General features: G+C 34.4%; 1 protein-coding gene across 3 annotated transcripts in view; it reads right to left on the bottom strand.

Annotated features, from left to right (window-relative positions):
- Positions 1–5,204: 5,204 nt before the first annotated feature.
- Positions 5,205–11,157, bottom strand: part of LOC135847739 (uncharacterized) — a 138,872-nt gene continuing 132,919 nt past the window's right edge. The window contains exons 1-2 of one of the 3 annotated variants that reach the window (XM_065367429.1): positions 7,915–8,124; positions 5,205–7,541 (exon numbers count right to left, since the gene is read on the bottom strand). In XM_065367429.1, the coding sequence (XP_065223501.1) occupies positions 5,679–7,535 (1,857 nt within the window). In that variant the 5' untranslated portion in view covers positions 7,536–7,541; positions 7,915–8,124 and the 3' untranslated portion in view covers positions 5,205–5,678. Of the gene's footprint in view, positions 7,542–7,914; positions 8,125–11,157 lie in introns of those variants that run through there. The other 2 variants (XM_065367428.1, XM_065367430.1) reach the window with 2 other exon arrangements.

Raw genomic sequence — 11,157 nt, 5'->3', positions numbered from 1 at the left:
ATTCCTTCACTTTACTCACCGCAAAAGAAAATATTGTATGAAATTGAAAAAATGTCTAAATCCACCTTACAAAAACTCTTGAAGTACAAAATTGAAAATAACATTCAATGTGAATCACCTTCTTGAAACGTTAGCAAAGTTCACTCTTCACTCCCAAAACAGGAAATTTTTTCTTGAGAACTGAGAAGAATCTGACAGATGAATTTTGAGAAATTTCACTACATCGCAGGGAATATCGCTTCGTTAAGCAGATTTTCAAAAAAAAATTACGTACCTATACTCAAAATTTCATTTTGGAATTTCAGAAAATGCTCAAAATAGACTATTTGAAATTTTTTGAAAACTTTCAAAAAAAAAAGTGATTCTACTCGTATATTTTTCCAAAATTAACGATTTTTCAAATTCAAGAACTTTTTAAAAATTGAAAAAAAACAATTTCATATTTTTAAAAAAAAATGTCCAAACAATCAACTCAAATCATCCAAAAATTTTCTCTATTAAGTAAGGAGAGATAAAATTATATTTTTTTCATCAATTTACCTACTTGAAAAAAAAATTATCCCTTCAAAAAAAAATTGTTTCAACTATTCCAAAAAAATGACTCTAAATTTATGTAAATTTTGGGGGGGGAAAAATGTTAATAATTTCAATCATTACGAAAGAATGATTTAAAAATTTTCACGTCAATTTCAAAAAATCTACAATTAGGATAGCTATTCTTAATTATTTTTTTTTTTTCAAAAAAGGGTCAAATTCTCCAACTTTGAAATATTTTGATCGGTTACCTACGTAGAGCGTAGGTTCAAAACTATTCAAAATGTACAAAAAAAAGTTTTAACGGAAATTTTTTGATTTTCTCTCGAAATTTTCATTTATTTTGATATAATAGGTCAACCTGCAACTTTTTTTTTTTAATTTCGAAAATTAAAAAAAAAATTGAACAGAAATTTTAAATTTTGTTCTCAATTTTTCATCAGTACCTATGTCACATGACACTTTTTTAAAAACTCTCAGAAAATCATAATCCAAATTATGAGCACAAAATTCTTGAAAAATGCTCTGAAAAAAGTTCCGATGAAAATTTTTGATTACTGTCTAAATTTAAACCCAGTTTCATGGGTCGCATGATTATTTTTTAAAAACTCCCCTAAAAAACACGATTCTATTTTTGGCTCAAAGTTCATCAAAAATAGGTACTCAAACAACATTTTCGTTGAAATATCGAAATTTCCAGCGAAATTTTAACCCATGTCAATTTTCACTGGGTATTTTAGTTTCCAAATCCGAGATGGAGACTTTCATATCTCCCCCCTCCCCCCCTCGGCTCAGTAAGCCACAATATGTTAGAATTCAGACTTTTTTAATTTAGATGAAGTACGCATCGACGCTCAAATTAGACAAATTGGACACCAGACTTGGACTCGGCGACCTCAAATTAGACGGAAATCACCTTCAAAAATTGAAAAAATAATTACTTCGGACCACACCACGAAATTAATGTCATACATTGATGAGCAACAGGCAGTGTTAATATAATTGCCTAGCCAGTTTACCGTAAATACGAAGAGCATGTTTTTTGTTTTTTTGTTTTTTTAAAAAATAAATATTAGAATTATTTTGAGGCAAATTGAATGAGAATTTTAGCCGTGCGGGTTTTTGGGACGACGAATTCAAATTCAAAATTGCTCAATCGCTCACAATACTGGTACTTACTCTAAAAACGATGAGGCAATTCCATTCAATCTACGTTCATTTTATAAATCTTGAAAAACGAATCCTCGAGTTAGGCCGTGATTGTAGTGGTGGGTAAACTTTAAGAGGTAAAAGAAGTTTTGAGAAGCTGCAAAATTCACGATATTGGATATTTTTTTACAAATTTGAGATTTTTTAAGCATGTAAAAAAAATACACTTTTTAACTCGTTCCCTCAGATTTGTGATTTACCCGCTGTAATCGATTCAGAAAATCGAACTTATGACAGGATTGAATTTTCAGCTGCCAAAGTTGATTACAACGCCTTCTTGAACGATTTTCCATTTCTATTAGAGAAAATCCAACTTTCGATGGAGGCGTCAGATCTGCTGGAAAATGGTAACATTGGTTCTGGAAGTCGACTGTCGTAAATGACCCAAGTATCAGATTTTTATCTCTATTTTTGGTCTTTTTATTGAAACTTAGGTAGATACTCGTACATATAGGATACCTAAGTATTCCAAAAATCAAAAAGTCGTAGCAGTCTGCTGCTACTAAGAGCCAAAATTTTTGTACCAGAAACTTTGTGGGCTTTTCAAACACGATGGCGATGCTGGTCAATTGAAAACATTCAAATTAAATGGTGACACAATGAGTGTTTTTAAACATTATGTATTTACAGCTTCGCTGCAATGTCAATTTCGTGTAACTTATAGGTTTTTATTCCCAAGATGTGAAGTGTTCTTTCCTAAAAATCCAGTTTTTTGATTCTGGAAGGAAGTCAAATGGATTTGGAAGGCTGAAACCTGCAAAAGGCACTTAGGGTGTATCCTTCCAATGTACTGTGAAAATTTTGACCCTCTGGATCAATTTGAACGGGCTACAGGATGTTCTAAAAGTTGAAAAAAAAACATGAAAAAAGCTGAAAAATCCCATTTTCTCATCCTGGAGAGGAATAAAATGGGTTTGGAAGGCTGAAACCTGCAAAAGGCACTTGGGGTACATCCTCCCAATGTACTGTGAAAATGTTGACCCTCTGGGTCAATTTGAACGGGCTACAGAATGTTCTAAAAGTTGAAAAAAAAACATGAAAATAGCTGAAAAATCCCATTTTCTCATCCTGGAGAGGGATAAAATGGGTTTGGAAGACTAAAACCTACAAAAGGCAATTGAGGTACATCATCTCAATGTACTGTGAAAATTTTGACCCTCTGGGTCAATTTGGAGGGGCTACAGGCTGTCTGAAAAATTGAAAAACACGTAAAATAGCAAAAAAATGCACTTTATTGACCCTGGAGAAGGGTCAAATAGGGTTAGGAGGTTGAAACCTGCAAAAGGCGCTTCGGGTACATCCTCCAAATGTAGTGTGAAAATTTGGATGTTCTAGGTCAATTTGAAGAGGCTGTAGGTTTGGCTAAACGTCAAAAAACACGCAAAAACCCACTGTTTTGACCCTGGAGAGGGGTCAAATGGGGTTGGAAGGTTGAACCCTGCAAAAGGCACTCGAGTGGCACCATTCCATTCTATTCTGGACACTGGAGCTCCCTAGGTCAATTTTAATAGTGATTTGGTGGTCAAAATAGGGTCAAAATCAGGTTTTTCCCACCTTACATGGGGTGGGAATGACCTATGTAGGAAGCTGAAATTTGGATATGTTGTTCACAATGGCGTTATTCACCAATGGTATGAATTTGGACTATTTTCATCAATTTGGGGCCAAATTATGATTCTCCAAAAAAATGACCTTTCTGTAATTATCAACTTTGACCCTCCAAACTGCAGGGGTCAATTCTAGCTTCCAAAAGAACCTCAATCCCCAAGTTTGACTTTATTTGATCGATTAGAACCGGTTCCAGGTCATAAAATGTAAAAATCACCATTGGACTGAAACTTATAAATAAGGTGCCCCGGGGCAAGTCAGAATGATTTTTCGCAATTTCAACTTTGACCAGCTGTTACTCCCCTTCTAATGAACCAATATGGATCAAATTTATTATGTAGGTTCCCATAAGGGTTCTTAACCTATGGTAAAAATTTGAGCGGGATTGACACAGTAGCTTTCGCTCAGTGGAATAAAATATAAACTGTCCTGACTTACCCCAATTGGGGGAAGTCAGAACAGGCTAAACTTTGCAGAGGCGTAGATCACAAACCGAGCGTCCTAGAAAAATTGCATAAAAACAAAATTGTAGAGAATTTAATTCTCTTTGAGATCACTCCCATCAGATTTTCACTAGGACGCACGGTTCGTCCGCTATATGCGAAAAACTAAGAAATAGAAAGTCTGTATTTTAGACCAAATTCAAAATAAGTTCAAAACAACAACAAAATACAATTGAACCAAAGACATCTAAAATGAAACTGAATCGCGAAAATTTTTATGCCGTGATGAAGTAGGGGTAGTACCCTCAAGTCACCTTTAGTGGCACTTCGCCAGATATAAACCTCTAGGCGCTAGAGCAAGTTTTCTAACTTACCCCAAATTCCAACTTCCCCCAGTGCACCTTAAATAAAAATAACTGACCTACCCCAAATAGCCCATTTTTTCCCCAAAAGTTTGGCTAAAAATTCACTTTGATAGCTGAAAATTTGATTCTTTGGTCTGGGTGACGAGCTCTTTCAGTGAGCCAAATTTTAGCTCGATTGGGGATTTTCTATAGAAACATTTTTTGAGCATTTTTCAAAAATTTGGTCCTAAAACTTTGGTTACGCTTGTTAAAGTTTTTGAAAAAATACCACTAAAACTTTGAATAATATGGATTAAGTTTAATTTCAAGTACACAATCAAAATTGCCTCCGAAACGTTTTTTGAGCATTTATGAAAAATTGCACCTCTGTTTGTAGATGATTGAAAGATTTGAATTAAAATCTAATCAGTTTTCAAAACATTCCCAATCAGCTTACGAACGGTTTGAGATTAAATTTCAGGTCATTCTCATTATTAAGATGAAATTACCTTAAAATCTTCAAATAGTCAAGTGTCAACCATTTTCAGCATAATATCACATACCTAATTCACAATAATACTCATCATGTTTCTTCGTTAATAATCGTTTAATAATAATTGTAGGTAGTAGGTAGATATAATGAACATACAAATAACAAATTGTAAACCCAAAGAAAACTAAAAAAAAAAATTGTAGATAAGAAATTATCAAACAGCTGAGAAATTTATCACACCAATAAATGTTTAAACCTAATAGGTAAAAATTACAAACGAATTTTTAAACTACAAATAGGTACACAACATTCATATGACAACACAGACAAAAAAACGTTCGAATATAACGAACAAACGTTCTCCAAAAGACAAAAAATTTCTCGAAGTGGAGCGAAAATTGATTTAAAAATCGTAGAACGTAAATATGTAAGTTCCCTAAAGAAAAAGTTAGCGAATTCGATACCCATTTTAAAAGAGTGAAATTTTCATGAACATTTTTTCAAACATTCGTGTTGATTTTAATTTGAATATGTTTGCAAGATGCAAATTGATACTTTATATTCTTATAATCATTTCAGTTTTTTTTTTTTTTTTTTTTTTTTTTTTCAAAAACTATGATATTTAATTTTGGCAACAATCTCAAATTTTTTATGGCAAGATGGAAAATTTTATCCATTTTCTTCACTACTTTTGTAATATTTAAACAATTTTATTAACAGGTAAAAATCATAATTTTGAAAATTTCATATTTCTCCTCTTTATTTAGTAAGTAGAGGTACAATGTAATTACATTCTCAATTTAGGAATATTTGTGTAAAAAATACTGTCTACATGGCCATAAATCTTAATTTATATTTAGTAATCTACTCAAGATATGCATAACTTATTCATAATACGATAAAAGCAAGTATTCGATAGCATTAGGTGCTTTATAAAATAATAAAGAATCGATAGAAATAAAAATGAAACAAACCTAGGTACTCGTAATATTACTTAAATTTTAAAATTCTATAACACGAGTTTTAGGATCATCTATGCATGCTAAACTAAGGAGTACAGCTTAATTTGAATTCTTCAACCGCCTCGTTACTTCCCAAAATCCAAAGTAAAGTCGAGTTGAAATCATCCCTGACGAATACATCCTCACGGCGATTAGTTTGTGTACCTAGACAAGTGGTCACATACTCTTTCAACATCTCAATTAAACTCATCTTGATCTGTTTTAGAGCATCTTCCGTTGAAGCGAAGATATCAATAAATCCGGCGAGCTTTTCCAAAGGAACTGGTTCGCGACAAATACTTCTCGATAAGCAAAACAAAAATGTACGCGATGCTATAAGACGATTTTTAACATCGGTCGAAACATCTTCGACAAAGTGACCAAATTTCTCGGCTTCGCAGACGATCTCATTAGGGAGTTGACCATTTTCACTGAGAAAAGCTGATCGCAGGATTCGTTCTTTGAAGTTTCTCGCTGCTTGCGATTTGGGACAGCAAAAACTCACATAGGCGTTCAAATCGTCAAAATGCGCGTATTCCAATAACGTGAGGCAAACTTGAAGGGCTTCTTCGCTGGTAAATATGAAGTTTTGTTTGAACTGAGTAATCTCACCTTCATTTTTAAGACATAATTGCGTCATTCGTTGCAAATCTTCGGGTCGGACTGCTTCGATCATTTTTTTCCAGCAGGTATGCCAGAACGAGTATCTTTCTTTGAGAGAAGCGTATTGTAGAATAAGCAATAGGAACTCGACGTGTATCTGGCGACGAATTGTAATATGTTCTAACCATCCGATATCCGATGAAATAAAACTAATCGCCGATTGTTTGAAATCAAGTGGAGAATCGTTCCATATTTTACTGCATAAATAATCCCAGCTTTTATAATCGAACTCGTCACGTTCACCACGACGACGACCGTAATCTAGTATGAAATCAACGACAAGACGTGTAAAAGTACTCTTGTCCATGATGTTCTTCGACCGAATGTACGACCAAATTCTTAAAACGATATCTTGTTTGCGATGAAAACGGCGAAACAGGGTATAAAATCCGCCACTATGATGTTCACTATTCACGAGCTCATCGAGCTGCCGATCGGTCAGTTTTGGTAAAAAGAATCTAACAAAATCTAACTGATCAACGTTAACGTGTCGAGCTCGTTCTATTTGTTTTTCAACAGGGATACGATTCCAAAAATACTCCAACAAAGGTCTATTACGAGGCATGTGCATATTGAACATTTTTTCATCAACGGTACGAGTATTATTGAACCAGTCGATGGTCGAGATTGGCAATTGACCTGCCTCCTTTCTGAGATGATAGATCCAGTAATACAGCTGCGGGAACTTGCGAAAACTAGCAAAATCTCTCAGCTGTCTCGATACAGAGGGCCAAATTCGCCTGATATCGTCTTCGAAGAAATACAAGCAGGCGATTTTAAACTTTATATCTGCATCGAATCCTACACAACGTATCATACGTTCGGCTGTCTTGGTGTAATGAATCGAGCCATCGTAGTCCAATACGAAATCATCGAAATATTTCAAAATACAGTTCGCTGGAGCATAGTAATTATCGAATATTCGGGTAAGATGTTCTCTTAGCCAAGATACGAATGAATCCACAAATGAGGTGAGAAGTTTTTCGATCGTCTTGTAAATCGTGCAGTGTAAATCAGGAAGTATAGTTTTTATCCGGGTAATTTCTATTCGTGGTTTGTAGTTTTCGAAGTTTCTCAATTTTCGACTCGTGCGATATTCGTTTACTTCACGACGCCATATTTTGAGGATAACTTCCATCGCTGATAGTTCTTTTAACGATACCGGAGTAGGATGAATAATATCGTATAGTTTTGGAGCTGCTTCGGTCATTTCTACGTCTAGGCTTTGGTCGGCTTCCATTTGAATCTGAAACAAAAATGTGATGATCGAATTAATTGTATGAGACTCAGAAGCACAGAAACTGACACAGAAATTCATTTTTACATCATGCAAGAATTTTATCAAACCAGATCGAACCGCATTTTATGATTAGTTTGCAGTCGTTAGCTCGTTCCTAAAAAATTTTCTAACGGGATACAAAAGGAACCTCTCAAATTGTCCATTTGCAACTTGAATGGGATAGCGATTTTTGGAAGAAGCAGAGTATAACTAATTGAACCTCCATTGCCAAAATTTTAATAGCCTGAATTTGACTTTTTGATTTTATAAAAAAATTTTAAAAATTCAAAATTGCCCATTTTTGTTATGTTTTTTTTAAAATAAAATACGAGTAAGATACCTTACCAACTTCCTTATTCGGTAAAAATACTGGACATTAGTATTGAAACTGCACCGTGACCACCTATTACATTTTTATACCGTAAAAACAAGAAACTCACACAATCAGAGGGTTATAAATGAATGACTTTACTATTACTAACACTTCAATGTACAACACGAATGAGTAACAAATACCAATTACAAGTTACAACTACGTAGTATTGTGATAACGTGATAACGCTCAAATCATATAATAACGGTACATATAATGTATTTAGATCGACTTAGTTTGGCAGATGAGGTGCAGTTTCAAAACTAATATCAACTTCTTCGAATTGAATATGAATTAAACTTTTTCGGTCATGCTGGAGGAGGCCGCAGTAATTTAAATTTCTCCAGAATTTTAAAACGTCTCTGAAAAAAGAATAAATTAATTTGGCCAGCTTGGGCAACATGAATCTCGTTGAATGGGTCCCGAATAAGACACAATTCGTAGTCGGGAGGGCCCCATAAGATCTATTGCACCCCCACCCCTCACCTACACTCAGGTGCAACTTTTTTCTAAAATGGGTAGATCTAAGGAACATTTCTAACCGTTGTATTCAAAAAAAGTGGCCCTACTTACGAAATGGCGACCATTTTGATTGACAGGTGAACCGTAATCGCATATTTGGGGTTCCAACATAGGACTTGCTCGACATTTTTTAAACCGTACAAAGGTAGATCAAAAGAGCAGGGAAAAACTCATCAATTGTCAAAATTTCAAGCGCCAAAGTGCTTTTTTCCATTTTTGGTGAATTTTTGAAAATCAACTTTGGGATAAAAATGAGGGAAAAAATCAAAATTTCACCAAAATGAGCTAGAAAGCTGAAATTTGAGATATACCCTATTTTTGACCTGTCAAATCGATTGGAAAAGGTTTCAAACCGTTTCGCATGGTTCTGGAGCCTCCAGAAAATTTTTGGAACTAGAAAATTCCCATAAAATTTCATGAAATAAAGTTGGGAAGCCGAAATTTATTCTGCAAAACAATTTCAATACGCTACGAAGTCGACTGCAGGTGGATTTCAAGTCGTTTTGGAGCGACATTTTGAAAATTCCTGGAGCCTTCAGCAAATTTTTGAAACTTTAAATCCCCACAAAAATTTCATCAAATGGAGTTGGAAAGCCGAAATTCATTCTGCAAACTAATTTCAATACGCTACGAAGTCGACTGCGGGTGAATTTCAAGTCGTTTTGGAGCCTCCAGCAACATTTTAAAAATTCCTGGAGCCTCCGGCAGATTTTTGAAATTTTGAATTTTGACTAAATGAAGTTAAAAAGCCGAAATTTCCTCCTCAAACTGATTTCAATACGATATACCTATGAAGTTGTCAAACTGATTTCAATACGATATACCTATGAAGTTGGCTGCAGATGGATTTCAAGTCTGGAGACTCCATGAATTTTCAAAAACTCGCTGGAAGCTCCAAAACGATTTGAAATCCATCTGCAGTCGATTTCGCAGCGCATTGAAAATTAGTTTGCAGAATAAATTTCGGCTTTGCAACTCCTTCTGATGAAATTTTATGGGAAATTTCAAGTTCCAAAAATCTGCTGGAGGCTCCAGAACTGCTCAAAACGGTTTGAAACAGTTTCCAATCCATTTCGCAGGTCAATAATAGGGTATATTCAATCATGACCTGTCAAAATTTCAATCGCCAAAGTGCCTTTTTCGATTTTTGGTGAATTTTCGAAAATCGAATTTAGGCCAAAAATGATGGAAAAAAAATCAAAATTCTACCAAATTGAGCTAGAAAACTGAAATTTGGGATATAAACTATTTTTGACCTGCCAAATCGATTGGAAATGGTTTCAACCCGTTTTGAGTATTTCTGGGGCCTCCAGCAGATTTTTGCAACTTGAAAATTCCCACAAAATGTTATCAAATGGAGTTCGAAAGCTGAAATTTATTCTGCAAACTGATTTCAATACGCTGCGAAGTCAACTGCAGGTGGATTTCAAGTCGTTTAGGAGCTTCCAGCGATATTTTGAAAATTCCTGGAGCCTCCAGTAGATTTTTGAAGCTTTAAAATTTCACAAAATTTCATGAAATGGAGTTAGAAAGCCGAAATTCACTCCGCAAACTGGTTTCAATATGATAGATATTAAATCGACTGCAGGCGGTTTCAAGTAGTTTTCAAGTTTCCAGCTACTTTTTGAAAATTTCAAGCCGCCCAAAGTGCTTTTTTCGATTTTTGGTAAATTTTTGAAAATTGAACTTACAATTAGGCCAAAAATGATGGGAAAAAATCAAAATTCTACCAAATTAAGCTAGAAAGCTGAAATTTGGGATATACCCTATTTTTGACCTGCCAAATCGATTGAAAACTGTTTCAAATCGTTTCGAGTCATTTTGGAGCCTCCAGCGACTTTTTAAAAATTCCTGGAGCCTCCAACAGATTTTTGGAACTTTAAATTTTCATAAAATTTCATCAGAAGGAGTTGGAATGCCGAAATTTATTCTGAAAACCGTTTTCAATACGCTGCGAAATCGACTGCAGGTGGATATCAAATCGTATTGGAGCCTCCAGTGACATTTTGAAAATTCCTGGAGTCTCCAGCAGACTTTCGATACTTCAAATTTTTATCAAATGGAGTTGAAAAGTCGAAATTTACTCCGCAAACTGTGTTCAATATGATATGAAATCGACTGCAGGTGGTTTCAAGTGGTTTTCAAGTTTCCAGCTACTTTTTGAAAATTTCAAGCACCAAAGTGCCTTTTTCGATTTTTGGTGAATTTTTAAAAATCGGCAAATCATCGTTTGCGCTTCTAATTGTTATCAACGGAAGCGCAAACGATGTATTTTTTTCAATCGTTTGCGCTTTTTACTAAAATTTCGTCAGAGTAGCAGTGGTTCCCAAAACAGCATTTAAATATTAATTTTTTGAGAATTATTTTCTGAAAGTTTCAGCATTTTTTCGTAGTTGGTACTTTTTGAAGGAAAAAATGATAATATGTATAGTTAAGTTCATAAAAACAGTTCTGTATTTTACTTATTATCAATTAAAAAAGTGCAACAACCCAACGAGTAAAAATAACCAATTAAAAACGCAAGAAGATAAGAAAAGCGAATTAAAATTCGACATAAAAACACGAATCTTCAATAAACGTACAACAAATAGAAACTTAGTTAAAAAGGAACATGAAAATAAGTACCTATGCACTAGAGTGGAGCGGAAAAAATTTATAGTCTTCGATTTCGCTGAAATTGAAGTATGT

This window comes from Planococcus citri, chromosome 5 (assembly GCF_950023065.1).
Source record: "Planococcus citri chromosome 5, ihPlaCitr1.1, whole genome shotgun sequence".
NCBI lineage: Eukaryota > Metazoa > Arthropoda > Insecta > Hemiptera > Pseudococcidae > Planococcus > Planococcus citri.
The sequence above is the reverse complement of the archived record's forward strand: the minus strand, read 5'-3'. Positions and strand labels throughout refer to the sequence as shown.